Raw genomic sequence first — 19,984 nt, 5'->3', positions numbered from 1 at the left:
ACCTCATGTCCCGAAAAGGTTGGAAATCCTTGAGTCTGGCACCTTAGCCTTTTCTGAAAACTGATTCACGTTATCTGATGAGCCGTTTTATCAGTTTAACCTGGCTTTCGGTACTATGTTGAACGCAAATGACACATTATTTTGAGTTTTGACTCTTTATCTAATCACTGTACATGGATCTTCTCCAAAGTGGGATTTGAACCTACACCTCCTTTCGGAGACCAGAAGCCTGCGCTTGACTCTTGCTGTTTGAATTTCACAGTACTTTTGAAGGCTGTTGCTTTGTAAGGGTTTTATCTGCTGTGGTAAACCACACTGCATCTTGAAAGGGTATATGAGTGTCCTTTACAAGAGGACAATACAGGTGGAAAAGGAAACAGAATGTATTGTGCATGCTGTGCCAGCATGTTTACATCACTGCATCATAGCCTACATTAACACAATTTGGCCAATGATTCTCTTTATGAAGTAAATTGCTCTTTCTGTCAGCTCTTTAATGGAAACTACCACTCCCTTGTTTTGGTGCAATCACATCTATGCAGGAATTTTGGTCAGAAAATGTATTATTGTTCAGTCATCTTTGTGCCTTTTAGATTTGGCTTGGTTTTATTTTGATACTGTCATGATATTTTAAAGTTTTAATCCATGTACAGATTGCATTATTTTAACACCTAAATAAAATATTTCTTAAAAGTTGCAGTTTGGACTGGTTTTTGTATTCATGTTAGCATTTTCACAACATTTCAAACATGTTTTGATGAGGTTACATAATTATTATTTTTTACATATTGGTTGTTGTTTTAAAACATTGTATTTTGGTGGCACTTTGGTAATGCTGCGGTACAAAGTTTTGAATAGTTGTGGAAACATTTGGTTTTTGTGGGGTTAGCAGCTGCCTTTAGATATGACAACCAGGGCCATCTTTCTCTACGCATGGCTTTTATGAACTGAGCTTCTTATGGTTTTCAAATTTGAAGAATATAATCGGCTTGAGAAAAAAATAAATAATAATATTTAATTTTTTTCATCGCTGAACCAGAGCGAACGGTGGCGCTAATGCGCGTGTCTTTCATGCGGCAGAGTAAAAGAAATGCGTGACGTATTACGCAAAGTAAGCGTCATGCTGAGGCACGCATCCAGACTCGTCGAGGAAACAGCGTTCAGACAATAATTATGAATTTAAACATCTTATGTTTCACACATCTGTAAAGATAAATTATTATTTTCTTCAAACTTTCGTATGATAGATAGAGCCTGGCTGTTAAGTGCGGCCATATCTGCAAACAGTTCTAGCGATAGTTGCGGAGTAACCGGCCTTATGCGCTCAGGCGGCTAGGCCTTGCCTGGCCCGCAGTGTCTCGGTTCAAGCATGCATCCGTCCTGGGGCGGTTACGCAGGGGCACACCAGCCTCCTCCACACTTCGGCCCGCGGTCTCATCAGTTTAGGGGACCTCAGCCTCCAGCAGTAGCAGGAGAAAAAATTGGAGGATATGGCGCTCCGTCTCTTACAGCGTCGTCTAATTTCTCTAGTTTACAAGAACAGCATATGCAACAAATGCAGCAGTTGCAGCAGCTCCATCTGAAGCAGCTGCAGTCGGTGCTACATCACTCCGGCAACAACACCACCAACTCCAGCAGCAGCAGCGGGCCTCCGTACTGGCAAACCGGACACACCGCGCCACCCAACAGCTTTCAAGATCCATCCACTCTGAGAGGTCCTGCTGGCCCCCCTCAACCACAGCCTCCGCCATCAGAAGTGAAACCTCCAGCTCCCGAGCCTCCTCCATCTTCATCACCGGCACTGAAGAGCCCCGCTCCAGCACCAAAGGTTAGCGAAGACAGTGCGTCGGTGGCGGATGAAAAGCCCGACTTCTCGTCGATGTCTCAACAGGCAAGCTTCTGGGGCATGCTTTAATATTAATCTCGTATTGTTGCAATAATACAGGCACTTTATACAGCATATTACCTTTCCAGCTCGTGTAGATCACGAGATTGCATTGAGTACTGTATTAAAACATGAATTATACTAAAGTCGTTAATTTCTAAAATTACTGTCATGTTCTGCGGTATCATACAGCATTTTACAGTTCATTTTTTTTAAATAGCAATGTTTTATCATACTGAAAAAAATATGCATACAAAAAATGTTAATATCATTGGTTAAATATTAGGGATGCAACAATTCTTTTCAGACCAGATCCGATGCCACTGTAGAATTGCTATACTTTTGTGGGTGTTAAAAACAATCTGCTAAATATAGACAACTTCATTTTAATGAAAATAACTATATATATATATATATATATATATATATATATATATATATATATATATATATAGTCTGACAAAAAAGACTACTATAAACAAGGTTAGTGGATAATTCAGTAAGCAAAAGTTATTCTATTCAAAATTCATGGGTGCACAATAATTTTATAAAAACATTCAAACTAAAGTAACAATTGAGTGAAACAACATTATTTAGAGGGGAACAAATAAAATTTAATAAGTGCAGAACTAAATCTGGTAAAAAGATATATATATACAGAGCTGGGTAGATTACTTATGAATTGTGATCAGTTACTGACCGGCAAAGTGCTTATGCGTATCCTTTTTCAGTTTGCTGAAAAATGTATCACCCCATAGGCCATAAAAGTTGTTTACGAGTTTAACTTGATTGTGAATGGATCCTGTGCAGTGAAAGGGTGCCGTAAGAGTCAAAAACTCTGATAAAAACATCACAACAATCCAAACAACTCAACAAAGTTAAACACCTTAATAGTGACAGATTTGTTTGTTAAAACAAGGCTTTTTAAAATTATTTTATTTTTTTAACTTCACAACACAATTACTTGTGGAATATTGTGATGTTTTTATCAGCTGTTTTAACTCTCATTCTGACGGCACCCATTCACTGCAGAGGATCCGTTGGTGTGAAAGTGATGTAATGCTAAATCTGTTCTGATGATGAATCATCTACATCCTAGATGGCCTGAGATAACATTTTCAGCAAAATAAATTTTTTCTTTGAATATTTTAAGTTCATATTAACTTAAAATTCCCACTAAGGACTATGGTTAGCCAAATGTTGTTCACATTTGTATTTATTGTGTACAGGAGCAGCAGGAATATTGGTATCAGCAGCATCGTCAAAATTTGCAAAAGCTGAAAAACGAGAAGGCGAAGCAGAATCAAAGTTCATCTCTTGGAAACAATGCTTCTGCTCCACCACCTCCAGTTGAACCCCCAAAGAGCACCCCTCCTCCCCCACCTCCCAAAGAGGAACCCCCTCCACCCCCACCACCAGATGAATCAAAAGTAATTTTTCTGAGTAAAATATAGTGTTCTGAATCATGCATTGTGAATATAAATTTATTTAACCTGTCCTGTGAATTCAAAAATGTGGTACTGTATCAATTGATAACTAGGATTTAATAGTTTACTAATATTCACCACAGCCCAGTGGCATCACTAATACAGGAGACCCAGCTGAAGCAGCACGTCTTCAACAGCTGCAGGCGGCAGCTGCCCATTGGCAGCATGTGCAGCATCAAAGGGCCAGCATTCAGTACCAGGCACTGATGCAAGAGCATGCTCAACTACAGCAAGTCCTGCAACAGTACCAACAGCTTATTCAACAGCCAGCTCATCTCCAGGTACAATTTCTTGTCGTATTATATTGTTAGCTCTAAAAATATTTTGGTGTAGGGCAGAAACATAAGAAAAATGTAAGAAGGTAACAATATAATTTCATTGTGATTTTTTTATATTCACCAGACAATGCCCTTTGAGATGCAGTTGCAGCACTATGAAATGCAGCAACAGCGGTTTTCTCCCTTGTACCAAGAATGGGACCGGCACTTTAATTTGTGGTTAGAACAGTTTCAGGGATACCCACACAAAGACCAGCTACATGATTACGAAGCCCAGTGGAGACAATGGCAAGAGCAAATGAAATCAACTTCAGCACATCTGCAAGAGAGAGTCACAACTCTAAGAGCTATGCAGCATCAGTATGGTACAGCTTCTTCGTATGGGGGTATGATGGGACCATATGGGCAACATCGACTTCCCGGACCAAATGGAAACATGCATTTAGCCAGCCCACCAGTTAATATGGATGCCATGCCAAGACCTTCACAACAGGCCCCGCCACCTTCTGGACCGGTTATTCCACAGGGGCCATCACCTGTACAACGTTTTACATCTTCTAGTTCAGATTCTGTCTCTGAAACAGGTAAAACTGCTGGACCACCTGGACCAGGGGTTCGTCCTCATGGGCCTCATGGAAGATTTGATGGCCCAAGGTAATGCATTTAGAATAAGTATTTCACACATTATTAGCGCATTTTTCTGGTGCTGGGTTGCTGATTTTTATTTTATCATCTTTTTCAGGTTTGAAGGTCCCAGAGGCCCTCGGTTTGAACAGCCACCCCAGCAACGGTTTAGTGCACCACCTAGATTTGACACTGGTCAGCGATTTAACCGACCTCCCAGAGGTATTCCTCCTCACCCTGGGGGTCCACCAAGACCTGAGAACCCCCCTAGGCAGAATGCACCTACACGATTTGAAAGACCCCCTGTACCTCCTCAACAACCAGGGTATGGAGGGCAATCCAGTCCTGTCCCTAGCGTTCAAACAAAGCAACAATCAGCAAAACCTGATGCACCACCAGTTGCTCAATCTCAATTGGAACCAGAAAAACACAAAAATACCCAAGATCAAAGTAACAAAAAAAATGGTGCTTCAACTCGTCCGTCACTGACAGATGACATCTTGGACTCAGTGGATGGATTTTTTATTCAGAGTGGACCCATTCCCCAAACTCAGGATAATACATCTGACAATACTAAATCTGATGCTGCAAAGCAGGATAAGTTAAAAGAAAATACTACTAAACCATTCCTACCTACAGAAAGTCCAAACACCACCAACAAAAATTATCAGAAGTCTAGCTCACAACCTTCTAATACCAACAATGTAACTAAAGGGCCACCACAACAAACAAAGCCTCCTCAAAATGATAAGTTTAAACCTGATACTCCTAAGGAGGCTCCTAGGGGGCCACATGTGATGAATCAGACAGGCCCACCGCAGGTAACCAGAGGAAGGGGAAGGGGCCAAGGGCCTTTGCCTCTCAGAGGCAGGGGCCGTGCACGTGGTCGAGGACAGTATGGTGGACAAATGGCTGATGCCAACTGTCAGAGAGAAATTATGCCAGAGGATCCCTATGACTATCAGCAACCAGATGCCATAACACACAGCGAGGACCAGGATTCGGCTTGGAGAGACCCCTCTTTAGAAGTACCTGGAGAAATGGATGAACAGGATGCACCCCATGAGATGTGGCATCCAGAGGAGGAACTCTTCCCAGAAGAGTACTATGAAAAGCCTAGAGAGAGAATACCCCCAGTGGATCACAGGGAGCACCCAGAGAGCACTCATCCAGATGAACACTGGGAAGAAGAACCACAGGAATACTGGGAGGAAGAAGATCCATACTTGGCAGAGACAAGACCTCCCATGCATGCTAGACCTCCTTTTCCTCCAGGTGGCCCTAGAAGACCCCCATTCCATCCTCGATTTATGCTTCATGGTCCAAGACGCCCCCCACATGGACCTCCTCACATGGGACCACGTGGGGTAATGGGACCACGGTTCAGACGTGGTCTAGGTCCATGGGGACCACCACCCCGCCATGACCTGATGGAGCGAGACATGAGACGGCCACCACCTCCTCATGAAATCTTGGAAGGGGGGCCAGCTGGACCCCTCGGATATGAAGAAGAAATGGACAGAGAACCTGTATGGACTCATCCTCGTGGGAGGGGGCTGAGACGTCCTCCTTTACCTCCCCATGAAATGGTGAGAGGGATTCGAAGACCTCCGATGAGGCCCACAATGCCAAGGGAGAGGTGGCATGGCCAACCACCTCATGAAGGAAATTATGAAGAGGAATACCCTTATGGTGCAGAGGATGATGCGTCCAGAAGGCCAGACCATGAATATCATGAAGATTATGAACAAGATGATGAGTATTATGGTTCTCGTGAGGAATGGGGCAGGGAGCAGCCTGACAGAGACTATCCACCACATCGTCCCCCAGAGCACATAAGAGAGGATCCCTGGTTGGATGAAAGAGAAAGGTCATTCCCATATGATGATGAGAATCGGTATAGAGAGGAACGGAGAGGACCACCTTATGCTGATAATCCACCTTATCAAGAACGTGATCGGGAGCCTCCTTATCACTCTCGTTCTGACTGGGAAAGGATCCCTCCTCCACCCCCACCAGAGAGATCTTACTCCCATCAAGTCGATGAAATGGAGTCCCATTATGAACACAACCCAGAGCCGCTAACTGGGATGCCTGCATCTCAATCCCTTGATCCTCCACTTGAGCAGTCTTCATCTAGTGATAATAAAACCGTACTTGCTCTGTCTCAACGGCAGCATGAGATCATTCTCAAAGCTGCCCAGGAGCTGAAAATGATAAGGTAGAAACAATTCCCATCAGTATGTCCTCATTTCATGTCATATAATCAAACTACCTGATAAGCCATAAGTTAAAATATTAACTTGAGGGACATTTTTGTTCATAGAGAACTTCAGGAAAGCAAGATGGTTTTGGGAGGAGCTTCAAACTCAGAGTCAGCTGGGATAACTTCAGAACTTCCCCCTGGAATTCTTGGATTGGAAATTCCGCCTGAGGTTAAAAGTGCCCTGCAGGTATGCCAACCTTGAGTTTCAAATGGGAATTTTTACCCCCAATGGCAAACTAATTTCCATTATTGCAATAGCTTGACCATTTTGTTTTTCTTAAAGGCTACCAATTTATTGTCAGAAACTGGACAGAGTAGTCAACCTTTGGAAGCTGGTTTGGCCCCTTCAAATCAATCTGCAGGCTTCCTTCATTCATCTTCAGCACCTGCCCCTACAGCCACATTCATTGCTAAAACAGTGGACTATGGGCATGGCCGAGGTCTGTATGTCTTCTACCTGTGGTAACTGATATGAGATTAAATGTATATGTACAAAAAAAACATTTTTTAATCATTTTTTTTTTGTTTTTCGGCAGATGTTGGTACCACGGTGGAAAGGATTTCTTATGGAGAGAGGATTGTTTTGAGGCCTACTCCACCGCCATCTGAGCGACTTTATGAGAAAGGTTGGTTCAGTTCTTTTAATTTGTGAGAACACTGTTTTGGTTTATTTTAATTCATATCTGTGTTGAACCGCTTGATTAGAACTGCTTGGCCACAGAGACCCGTACTATGACAGAAGAAGTGACCCATACGGTGGTTCCAGAGATTATGACCGGGACTGGGAGAGAGATCCATACAGAGAGAAGCCACCTCTGGATTATGAGAGAGACAGATATGAAAGGGAACGTTACCTGCGAGAAGAACGGTAGGGTTCTCCCAGACCTTTCCGCTACACCCTTCACAGTTGCTTATGTTATGAGTTTTATGTATGTTATGGCCACATTAGTTCATTTAATGTCAAACATTTTATTACCTACATCAAAATGACGGTGAAGAGCACCAAGCTGGACTGGAAGAAAGTGTGGCAATATGTATTTGGAATGATGTTTTGATAAGTTTTTGTTGTATGTCTGGTTTAGACCTCCTCCAGGACACAGAGAAAGGGATCATCCAAGCCGCTCAAGCAGGGATCGTGAGGTGTATAACCGACCAAGCTATGACCGGTCTTCATATGAAAGGAATCTTGAGCATTATGACCATGGATCCTCAAGCTTTGGTAGTAAGTGATGCATATAAAAGATTCCATCTTTCAATGTTTATTGATGAGGCGTTTGTAAGGAGTCCATTGGTGATTTCATTATGGCTTAATCAAATGGTCTCTGTTGGCTTGAACAACATGGCCATTTTGACGCAGCAACATTAGCTTAGATAATGCTGGTACTTTGGTTTGAGAATATTCATTTGTCCAATGAAAGGCTAGTGGCATAGAAATTGCACACCTATAAAGATCCTGTTACACAAGCCATTTCAAATGTGAAGGCAGTTTACCATAAATAATGGAGTAATTGCTAAGCTTGAAAAGTAGAGGTTGAGTTGAAAGGTGCCTGTATCTTGTACCCAGGTGATCGGAGGAGTTATCCAGATGAGCGCCCTCCACCACCCACATCACTGCCCCCTTCTGCTCCTGTTGCTCCCCCTCGTGTGGAGAAGAAACCAGAGACAAAGAATGCTGAGGACATCCTCAAACCCCCAGGTCGAAGGACTCGGCCTGACAGGGTACACCTCAATTTTCTTCTCCTTCAGAATCTTCTAAATCATCTTCTGAATTCCATGCTCAGTTTTCTTTCTTTTCAGATTGTGGTCATCATGCGTGGATTACCTGGAAGCGGCAAAAGTCATGTCGCAAAACTTATTAGGGTAATATTTTTAGTTTTGTCTCCATATTTGCTGCTAAGCTTAACTTTGATGTGGTTTTATTTTTTTCTCAAACATCTGTAAATTCTCTCGTCTCAGCCGGTCCTGTTGGTGATCTTGACATAAGCTTTTGTAGAAACACAACTAAGTCTTGATGGTGGATAAGGGAGTTACTTTAATGTCTTTAATGTTATTAAAGGGGACATCAGATGCCCATTTTTCCACAAGTTGGTATGATTCTTTAGGGTCTTTATGAAATGTCTGCAAAATACTTAAAATTCCTACATGTTCATGTAAAACAACATGCTTTATACCTTGTCGAAAACATTTGGTGCATGGTTCTTTAAATGATAATGAGCTACTGCTCACCCCACCCCCTCTCAGAAACAAAACTAATCCACTGCGTCCTCAGTGGCTCTCATGTTGGAAGAAAATGAGGACTCTTATGTTTTTATTTTGCAATTTTCCTTCATCCACTTACCAGTTCATCCATTAAGTAAACTTAAAAAACTGCCTTTGTTGATACAGGATAAAGAAGTTGAATCTGGTGGTGCGCCACCTAGAGTTCTCGGTCTGGATGACTATTTCATGACTGAAGTGGAAAAAGTTGAGAAGGACCCTGATAGTGGGAAGCGTGTCAAGAAAAAGGTTTTGAATGAATCTGTCCGTCATTCCTTTCTAATGATAAATCGACTCATTTCCCCCAACTGATCATGCAAATCTCTCTAACCCTCTTCATCAGGTTCTTGAATATGAATATGAGCCAGAGATGGAAGATACGTATCGAAGCAGCATGTTGAAGACATTCAAGAAAACACTGGATGATGGATTTTTTCCCTTCATAATCCTGGATGCCATTAATGATAAAGTGAAGTACTTTGACCAATTCTGGAGTGCTGCTAAGACTAAAGGGAAACTGTGATTTTTGTAGTTGCTTTAAATGTGATGCAGTTTTGCCAAAAACAAGGTAAGTACCCATACCATGCATCAACGTTACAGGATACTCTTTCCAAATCCAAGTTGACAGATGAGATAAAGAATATTCTTGAGGCATGGGATCTCTTGGGGTATTTGGTATAATTGCAATCCATATTCTTAATATGGATTAATAAATGCTTTCACAAGCAAATATATTGGCAACAGCAACATAATGATATCTCACTAATGGAATTGAGGTTCTTATTGCATCTATAATGGAGAAGCTCTCATTTATCTCTCTCAGCGTTAATCTTCTCAAATCTTCATATTTCCTACTTCTTGGTTTATGGAACCACGCCAATTTTTGCTAATTAAAACTGAATGATTTTACTTTTAATACTGTATATTGAGATTTAGAAAAATAATTGGCAATTACTTCATTGAATTGAATTGGCAAGATCTTTTGAGTTTGTACATTGTTAAATTGAAGCTAAGCTTTATAATTGCAAAATACAAGCTGAAGTATTTTTCAAATATATTGCTCACCGGACGAGAATCACAGTGCAGCACCGCGTCTAGGACAACTCGCAGGTATCGCACACTGGATGAGTCGCGTTCAGTTCGAGACGGCAGTCAATTAATCTAATCTCCATACAAGCAAATGTTCACTCCAAGAATGCACATAATGGCATAGATAGTTTTGTAATACGGTATTTGACAGAACAGTATGCTATGACAATGGTGCTGGAGGATTTTGAACAGCGTCCTGAGCTGCCGTGGACAGTCGCAAGTGGCTCCACCAGTGTGGATACTCATTGAAAACGGTGTATTCGAATTTGTGCCGCAGTGCTGTAGTTCTCGTCCGGTGTGCAACCCTCTTAGGTGGATGCAAGAAAGTCCCTTGACGTAGCCATTTTGTCTGCATCTCATTTTATTTAGCCAATTATTAAACCGCCTTATTATTAGTATGATGTTCACACATAAACGCACCAATACTGTACATCTAGCTTGAAGTTGTAGTCAAATTCCTAATACAGACTTTGTATTGTGGGACTTGAATTTGAATGCAAGACTTCCTAAAAAGTTTGCTGCACAAGCCTTGTCTTTGTGGCTTATATTAAAACAGCTCTCACAATAGAGCCATTGATTCAGTAAAGCTACTTAAGGAAGGAATTTCTTTTGGTATATGTGTGAACCAAATAATCACCTTGCACAAAAAAAAAAAAAAAACCTGTCTAGTGTTGATAAGCATCAGAATTGATCATCAAAGGCACTTTTTTTTAAAAACTACAGTCAGAAGGGTTAGTAACACATGTTTAGTGTCCGTGCAATGCAGTAGATATTAGGGTTGAGTACTGTTCACTGAATTTAAGTGCCGGTACCCAACGGTACCTTTTTCGGTACTTTACTCTGTGTAGTAAAAACATATATTTCAGAAAAAAAGTCCAAAAGTTTCAGTTTCAACATTTTGAACAATAGGGTCCTACAAACTATTTCTTTTTTACATTGTTTTACTATTTCTGAAAAACAAATGGCATTAAACATGCATTTTAAATCAAATGAAAATTAAACCCTTTCATTTTTTTGGCAAACAAACTGAGTTTTACTGTTGAAATGAATACATGGAAGAAAATGTCTATTCCTTTAAAACAAGAAAATGTAATATTTAAAGATGTACATTATACTGTACAAAAGTAATTTTGTTTCTGTTACATGTTAAAGCATACTTTTATTTTGACAAGTTGCCATGAAGTTTCTGTGTGTATACAGTATGATGATGCTAGTTTTCTAAAATGAAACGGTAAAATTCTCTCGTTTTGGACATGTGCCCCTCCCCAAATTAGAATTAAAAGCTTTCTTGAAGAGGTGACCGATAAGGTTACAGATGTTGGGCTGAAACCCACCTAAAAGTTTAGATAGCGTGCGTAATTCTACTGAAACATAAATATATAACCAGTTTACCTGATTCAGTATGATGGCTGAGCGTGTTTCTGAGATAACATGTCAATCTGTGGTTGGATTTCTGACGTGGCTAGCCGTAAGTCATCTTACACTGTCAATAAGCGTGCCCCATAGGTTGAAAACCCCTGTATAGTTGGAATATTGTAAGAAAGTGAGAAACTCTTACATGAGGCATCAACTTGAACTTTTGAACTTTAACAGTATGATGGTTCATCTTGGCATTAAAAATTGTAAAGAACAATTGAACTGAATGGTGGTTATATTAAGGAAAATTAAGCTTTTCTAAATTTGAATCAGAAAGTGTGAGTATTTCAGATAATGGCTTGCAGAATGAAGCCTGATTCAAAATGCAAAATTTTTAATGACCATTACAATTTCCATCATTTATGATTTTTGTACAATTTAAGTTTGGGTATTTCAGTGCTATTTTCAGTACTCCTTACTTATTACAGAAGCATGCATTATACATATTTTAAATATTTATGCATTTTAATGAAAACCTGGGATGTTAGAGATTAATTGATGTTTGTGAAACACTAAGTGAAGTGACGTTTCCAAGTATGGTAGCCCATACTTGGAATTTGTGCTCATTATTTAATCCATCTAAGTGTGCACACACACCTAGAGCAGTGGTTAGCCATTTTTGCTGCGCAAGGTTCGGTGTCTTGCTCATGGGTCTCACCTCAGTTGTGAGTATTGAAGGTGGAATAATTCCTGCCGGTACTGAGACTCAAACCCACAGCCTTTGGGTTACAAGTTTTTGAGTCTCTAACGCTTAGGCCACGACAACTCTAACATCCTGGCTGTTCAGTTCAATGCCTCCTAACACTAATTAAAATCTTTTTAAAATGCTGAAGAGCAGTATATATATATACACACACACACACACACACACACACACACATATACAGGCCTGGATAAAGACCAAATTGGTCCTGATCCTGCAGCGCAAAAAAGGCCTATTTTTTCTCTGCATTGGTACATGTACATGTGGTCAATGCACATGCGCACTCAGACCGACCAAGAAGCGACGCAAACAGTCAGTCTTTATTGAACATGAATAATAATGATGTATTATTGTAACAACTCAAGATTAAAATCAAGCTGTGTAACATCAACATTTAATAGCAATTGTCTGAAAAATGAAACTAAATCTAAACCAGATAAACTTAACCTAGTCATTGTCACTCTTACTACTGCGCTAGTGCTGCTTATATTGCTGTTTTCGAGCCTTAGCAAACGCAAGTTCTTGGATCATTTCAGTGAAGTCAAGGTTGCGCAGGAGCTCATGCTCAATGCTCATAAGTGCCAGCATGCTTAGCCTTTCCTGCTCCACTGAGGACCGCAGCTCTCCTTTGACTATTCCCAACTTTGAGAAGCTCCGCTCGCCGGAAGCATTGGACACCATTATAGACAGCCAATTTCGACATTTGGAAATGTCTGAGAAAGATTTGACGATGACAAAACCTTGTACAAGCTCTGCTGATATTTATCTAAATATTTAAAAAGGTTTGCTGCATGGTTAAAATACGCTACGTGTTTAAAAAAAATATAAATATATTTCATTCAGAAATAGACCTAATGCAGACACAAAATTTTTAAACACTTAACATAGCTAGGCTATTTTAGTTCCCCTCACTCCACAACAAATCCTTTCAATTAACAATATTTACAAAAGGACTAAAAATATAAGAAGCTACAGCAATATTAGCAAAAAGCCAAAACTAATTAATTTAGGCTAAAACGACCCTGAAACCAACATTGGGTCTCTCATTCGACACAATCTAATGTTTCTGTATTCCCAATGTATTTGAATGCCAAATTATTATCATGTAGTTCACTCACGTTCCAATATCCACGTTAAACTAAATGTTTTGCATAACATCATGGTTGCACGGTGATAACATTTAAAGAAACCAATTTTAATATTTAAACTGAGCTGTGTGTGTGTTTTTCTTTTCTTTTTTTTCATGTTTGACTATATTTTATGATAAACAGGCTGCATTGTCAACTTTGTGTGTGCATGCATCCTGCACGGCTGCAATCACTTAATTTTTTTTTAGGACCCCTTTTAGTCATAAAGATAATCTGAATTATAAAAGGTTTGCATTTATTTGTGTACATTCACAATAAAAACAAATCTTTGTGCTTTTGTAAAATAAGCCTAAAGAAAAATAGGATGCCGCTTTCTGCCATCTGGGCTCATACACGCAGAACAAAAATTAACCGAAACACAGCCACCCATTGCACCGCTTTTTTGTTATTTTTCTTAATTTATGATTTAGTAAAAATATATATTTCTGGTGTAGGCCTATTCCTTCATTATATTTATATAGGCCTATATAAAGCCTAACTTTGTTTTTCTGTTAGTATTTTTAATGGGTCACAGACACCTTTCTAATTTAATTCAATTCTAATTTAAAATAATCTTGTTTGTTAATGGTTAATAATTGGTCGGTTAGGGGGAAAAAATAACGAAATTAACATCCCTAGTTATGTCAGTAACGTCACAGTGCAAAGAATATAGAATAATAGTAACTATAATAAGTAATGCTGTTTATGCATCTGAAAGTCGGACTCCCAAATGTCATTCTAATGAAAATGAAAACGGTTCAGCTTCAGGAAAATTCTCATCTGTTTTCATCTGGGCCTATTTCAGGAATGGGCCTAATGCTGCAGCATCAATAGCACCCACCTTAATCCGGCCCTGGACACATACATTCACGTGCAAAAACATGCAGTGTTTGTGAATTCTTTATGGATGTAATTGATCTTATGATCCCTCATACAATCATCACTTTATAAACTGATTTGAGTGTTCATATTCCTATCAAAGAGTGTATATTTATGGCTTCAAACTGTCAAAATTGATTGGAAGTTGCAATACCATTTTTTTTTTATTTGTATGTTTATGTATTTTTAGTTATAGTGTATAGGGATGTCCCAATCAGGAATTTTATGCCCCATCCGCATCATGCATTTTTTTCATTATTAATGCTCAAGAACAGTATACAAACAGTAACTGACAAATAAAAATGCTAATTTTGACATGTCTTAAGACGTATGTGCCGTAACTTAATGCATTACTGCACATGCGTGTCTTGCATTATTACTAGCGTGTTTATTACTTTAAAATTAGACCAAATTTTTCTTGTAATTTTTTAACCAAAAACAAAAACAAACTACTGTGCTTTCTTAAAATCTCAACACTTAAGACAATAAGGTAGCCTATGGTGAATTGTTTTATAGATCCTATAAACTCTATAAATCCTATCTTTTTCTTAAAAAAAATACTTAATGGCTGAAATGTGAGGTGTCATACTTTTTAAATTTTTTTTCTATCAAGCTTTGCAGTATTGTTTTTATTCATTTATTTTGCATTGCATTTGTGCATGTTTCTGTGTTGTTTCTTTGGCCATTAAAAAAATGCTGACAGCAGAATCAAAGAGTATATAACATGTATACGTATATAACAATGCACATTACACAAAGGGACTGATGGTAGGGCAGTAGCACACATATATTCACACTACAGCAGCATGTGTGTAGTCTGCATTAACTGTATTGTACAGTATCTGTATTATACAGTGTCCACCACTGAAAGTGTCTACAATGGGCACATGAGTGTCAGAACTAGACCATGGAGCAATGGCAGATATTTCCCTGGTCTGATGAATCACAGGACTCTGCTCCTCATGTTCTTTGTTGAAGACACTCCACTTTATGTCCCCTGTTTTAGACAAAAACTGAACAATGTTAAAAATAAGGTTTGAAGAAAGGCTTTTACACGGTACACAGTTTTAAAGCAAACTCTGCAACAATGTTATGCATTATCTCTCGCTTGTTGTAAGAAATGCATCTTTAAAACTGTGCCTGACATTGGACATTTCAATATTAGGAAAAGCGTTATTTGCTTTGTCTGACAGGTACCTGAGAGACTTATTTTATGAGAAAAAAAAGTGCTTTGGAATATAAACAACTGGTAAAAGCAATGTTTGTGATGTAGAATATGAACAGAAAAAAAGTGAAAAAATATCAGAGACAATCATATATACTGTATACTACAACACAAGTATTGCTCAGTTCATGTTAGTTCATGCATCAACTAATGGGATGTTGAGTTAACTGAAGGGTGCGTTAAAGTAATTTGGCAATCTCTGCCATGGTAAGGCCTCCGTTTTACATTATCTCGCTCTCTCTTGTGCACACACACACACACTCTCTCTCTCTCTTTGTGAACATTGTGGTTGCCATGTGAGAGAAATCACTTGCATTTAGTTATTGATAATAGTTATTTATTAGTTATTAACCAGCTCGGGACATCCCTAGTGTATACATTAGTCCTAAATCTAGCTGAAGTCAAACATTTTTTCTTTTAGACTTGGCTCAAGCTTTTGTGGGAGTGTTTTTGACATAAGCAAGCAAATGACCTCTGTACTTTTGTGACATAAATTATCAAAACATAATAAAAATTTTTCTGTCATTATTACAATACAATAACAATTACAATACAATAGGAAATTGAATGCATTGAGACAAAACACATTCATGTTTGTGCATTAGTAGCAATGAATTATTTTACCTGGAAAATTGTTAGCGTTTGGTCCAAAAAGGTAAAAAAAAAAAAAAATTAAGCTCATGTAATACCACAAATATTTAATGTGGACCATGACTTTATACCAAAGTTCTGGGTAATTTTCATGGTTTTTGTGAAAACGGCCACTATCATAATGCTAGTCCTTTTAATTTTAATTAATTTCCATTTGAGTTAGTTATCCATTTTCAGTTAAGTGAGTTTTAATGTTTTGTACTTTGTCTATAACTGTAATTGAATGTCTGTTCTCAATTACAAAAATATTTCTTATTAATATATTTGGCATATGAAAGGAGAGCTTCCTTTTAGGTCAGTGTTTCTCAATCCACAAATCTAGTGTTGTCTTAATTTCATTAGGGCAGGATTGAGAAATACACCTAAAGGCTGCAGAAAACAATATATAATAATTTCACATTTAAAAGTGGACTCTTGTCACTTTGCCTGTGTTGTGCTGTTGGCTTTTTTGTCTGATCCCATAGTTACTGAACTGCAAAAATCTGTCTTCCCTTTGTGATTTATAATAATGCATAACGTTGTCATTTTTGTAGGTATTTGGTTCATATACACTTAATAGTGAATTTAAATATGCATGCAATACTGTTCAATAGACATTTTCTCATCCTGAGTAAGGACTGTTCGTCAGTTTCTGAGAGCTCGTTGTTGCCTTTGTGACTTATTAATGATCTCTTTTTCAAGCTTATTCTCTCATCATCCAAATCATCATCATCATTGCTCCCCAGTCCCTATTCTGTCCCTGTCCTCCCTCTGTCACGCTGTCTGTCCCCTCTGTCTCTCATCACCTGAGGATTAACCACTGGAGTGTCTCTCTGTAATACAGGGATACCTTCCGAAAAGCAAATGGGAGATGGACACTTCAGAGGCAAAGCTCGGTGGGTATTATTTGAAGTTTAACACAAAATATGCATAGCAATATGTTTTCACTCTATGCTGTTGTTGTCTTTAATATATGGTTATGTATTGTTATCGTTAATATAATTTTTTTTTTCTTCATATAGAGTTAATCTTTTTCAATACTTTATACTGGGTTGATCCTTCATAAATCGATTTCAAGATCGCACTTTGTAAATGTTAAATCAGGGATAATTAGTTTTTGCATATTAGTGAGGTCAGTAACAAAAATTGGACCGAAAGCATCCGATCTCTTTTAATAACTGCTCGTCCATCTGTGAGAATTATCATGTAGGTCTGCTTCAAATCAACTGGAGCTATTTAACATTTTCATTTTGCTCCCAGACAGTTAAAAGAAAATAGTTCTCCCGAAGAATAAAGATTTAGATCCGTTTTTTCATTGGAACTGAATTTGGAAAGGGTGCCGTCAGAATGAGAGTCCAAACAGCATCACAATAATTCACAAGCAATCCTTACAACTCCTTACGTTTTTAACTGAACCATTGCTTCCAGCTAAAATATGAGTCCTGTATCCTTTGCTTTCACCAGTAAAAAAAAACAAAGTTGTCCCCTAGACTTTGTAAAGAAACACTGGACACACATGCATTCAAGTTCTTGCGGGTGCTTGTACACTGAACATGTAGAACAAATACAAATGTGCGCTTTAGTAGTTTAAACGGTGACAATAATGGTATAGTTTTCAAAAACTTGCACTTTGAAACTCTTTTTCAAACGTTTGTTTTCAGGCCCCCAAAATGCTGTTGTCTTGTAAATAAATTAAATTAAATTTATGCATTTAGCAGACTCTTTTATCCAAAGTGACTTACAGTGCATTCAGGCTATCAATTTTTACCTATCATGTGTTCCCGGGGAATCGAACCCCAACCTTGTGCTTGATAGCGCAGTGCTCTACCAATTGAGCTACGGGAACACAAATGAATGGCCAAAATGCATAAAAAGCATAACCAATTTTTTAGTGTGTAAATGGCCCTATTATTGTGAAGCTTTTATCAGCTGTTTGGACTACGATTCTGATGGCAGGCGATCCGCTGGTGAGCAAGTGAGTTTGTGAGCACGTGAAAGTTTTGTTTAATGGGCTCTAGCTGTTAAAAACCGCTAGCCTTGGAAACCGTGCCTACAATATACATGTCTTTGGACAGCTATTGATCATAACCGAATAATAGCTTTGATTGTTCTAGTGTGTGATTTACTAGGTTTTAGTTGCTTTGACACAGTTAAGTGTTTATCAGATGTAGAATTGGTGATGACTTTAGATGGTGCATGTTCTTCCAGACAAGCTGGATGGTCTGGCGGGTGGAGGCAAGAGAAAACGAGTAACTGATGTGTCTGGCATGGAAGACTTCCTTCAGCTGCCCGATGACTATGCCAGTCGCATGTCTGAACCTGGAAAAAAGAGGGTAATTTGCTGCACATATTTTATACATTGGCTTTCATTTGCTTTTGTTCAGTTATTAGTTTGAATGTTCCTGAGAACTGCAGATTGAAACTCCTCTTTTGAAAAGGATTGGATTGTTGGTCTGTTTTTTTGTTGTTGTTGTTGTTGCTGAAAAAGACTCACCAATTGGTGATCCAATTTGAATTTTCTTTTCTTGCTGAGTTTAGGGAGGGTCATGATTTAAACAAACATTTTGCACTCATTAAACTTGCTGATCCTCCAGGTGCGCTGGGCTGATCTGGAAGAGAAGAAGGACGCCGACAGAAAGCGCGCGATTGGTTTTGTAGTCGGTCAGACAGACTGGGAGAAAATCACGGATGAGAGCGGCCAGCTCGCTCAGAGAGCTCTCAACCGCACCAAGTATTTTTAGGAGATTTTGTAATGACATTTATACAGCATTTATGGTAAGTTTCTAATAATTCAGATCTTTTGATTAGCCAAGACTGATAGCCGTTTATGGATACAGATAGAAAGCCAGAGACATGAGTTTGGATTCCTGTTTTTAGAATGTTTTTTTTTTATCAGCTTACTCATTTACATCTAAACCGGTTTAATTTCAAGATTGTTTTGGGTATAGATTCCAACCAAATTTATTTCTGAAGGAAAAAATGTAAAATTTTAGATTGACTGGGCCTTATTCAGTAACAGTGTTCTTAGTAGTAAATGCGATCCACTGTCGTCATACAAACAGATTTTTACAATTATCTCTTCATGTCTTTTTAACTAGTCATCATCTTTTTCCAGGTCACCAGTTCATGAAATTCGTCATTTCTAAAGTGTGCTGCCTGATGAAGAAAGAGCAAGATCTCTTCACAATCTGGCGCTTAGTTGTTGGCCGATCCTGTAGAAAACGCAATGGCCTTGGTGTGATATCTGGTGTTGTGTAAATCTTTGTTTTGTTTTATCCACAATCTTTTTTTTTAATAGTGTAAGCATTGTGTGGTTTTGTAGCAGTGGTGCATTTGATTGTAGGTGTTACCTTTTCTTTTTTTATTCCATAGATCTAATGTAATTGGCCGTAAAAAAAGTTCTTGTAGTTCACACATGTACACACTCAATAAAGCTTACAAAACAGTCTCAGAAGGAACCCTCATACACTCATTTTTCACTCTAGGTTGCTGTTAAAAACTGTCTGTTCAGCTGAATTGTGAAACTTTGGGGGCTAAGCTGTAATTAAAGATTCGAAAGAAACTCTTCAGACTGACGCAAGACACATGACTTGCTTACAAAGTAGTTTACTGGCTTCTCATGTGGCAACATATTGACTGACAGGTCTGTTCCAGTGGTTGTTAATGGCCTGCTTATTATTTGGTTTGCCAAATAAGTTGCCAGGAAACATGGGCATGAATTTTGCATTAAATACTTATGACTTGTACAGAGTTTGGTACTGACCCAAGTTTTTGTGTTGTGAAACCTTTCATTATACATTTGTATTTCTATACATTTGTAAAATTCCACTTGTGAGCCTAAAAACCATTCTATATCTAAATACTGCAGTTTTAAACATGAGCTCCATGTTTGCTTTTTGATACAAAGAGACAATCTGTTCTCCTTATACTAAGGCCCTGTCCACATGAATGTGGGTATTTTCCAAACCGTAGTTTTTTCTGTGCGGTTTGGCCGTTTGTCCACATGCAAACGCAGCACCAGGTCACTGAAACAGCATTTTTTTTTTTAACTACTGCCAGGGTGAAGTTTTTCAGAACCTCTGGTTGCAGTGTTAATCATGTAGACCGTGACACCGGAGA

The 19,984-nt window shown here is 38.7% G+C and overlaps 1 protein-coding gene across 1 annotated transcript; it reads left to right on the top strand.

Annotated features, from left to right (window-relative positions):
• The first annotated feature begins 1,099 nt into the window (after positions 1-1,099).
• On the top strand, positions 1,100-19,319 carry LOC127938191 (YLP motif-containing protein 1). Its single transcript, XM_052534629.1, has 19 exons — positions 1,100-1,891; positions 3,115-3,315; positions 3,456-3,653; positions 3,775-4,304; positions 4,393-6,495; positions 6,601-6,727; positions 6,824-6,980; positions 7,077-7,166; positions 7,246-7,408; positions 7,623-7,762; positions 8,105-8,259; positions 8,338-8,400; positions 8,926-9,045; positions 9,140-9,315; positions 9,349-9,364; positions 16,710-16,761; positions 18,074-18,198; positions 18,460-18,640; positions 18,981-19,319. Exons 1-18 carry the CDS (start codon positions 1,370-1,372, stop codon positions 18,604-18,606), a joined length of 5,085 nt encoding a protein of 1,694 aa, XP_052390589.1. The 5' UTR covers positions 1,100-1,369; the 3' UTR covers positions 18,607-18,640; positions 18,981-19,319.
• The last annotated feature ends 665 nt before the right edge of the window (positions 19,320-19,984 follow it).

Source organism: Carassius gibelio, chromosome A20 (assembly GCF_023724105.1).
Source record: "Carassius gibelio isolate Cgi1373 ecotype wild population from Czech Republic chromosome A20, carGib1.2-hapl.c, whole genome shotgun sequence".
NCBI classification, from domain to species: Eukaryota; Metazoa; Chordata; class Actinopteri; order Cypriniformes; family Cyprinidae; genus Carassius; species Carassius gibelio.
The sequence above is the reverse complement of the archived record's forward strand: the minus strand, read 5'-3'. Positions and strand labels throughout refer to the sequence as shown.

What these genes read in the sequence shown, in the direction of transcription:
- LOC127938191 (XM_052534629.1), top strand. Translation starts at nt 1,370, where the DNA reads ATGCATCCGTCCTGGGGCGGTTACGCAGGGGCACACCAGCCTCCTCCA. An exon ending in GGACTATGGGCATGGCCGAG is followed by an intron (nt 6,981 to 7,076) that starts GTCTGTATGTCT and finishes GTTTTTCGGCAG; the next exon opens with ATGTTGGTACCACGGTGGAA. An exon ending in GAAGGACTCGGCCTGACAGG is followed by an intron (nt 8,260 to 8,337) that starts GTACACCTCAAT and finishes CTTTCTTTTCAG; the next exon opens with ATTGTGGTCATCATGCGTGG.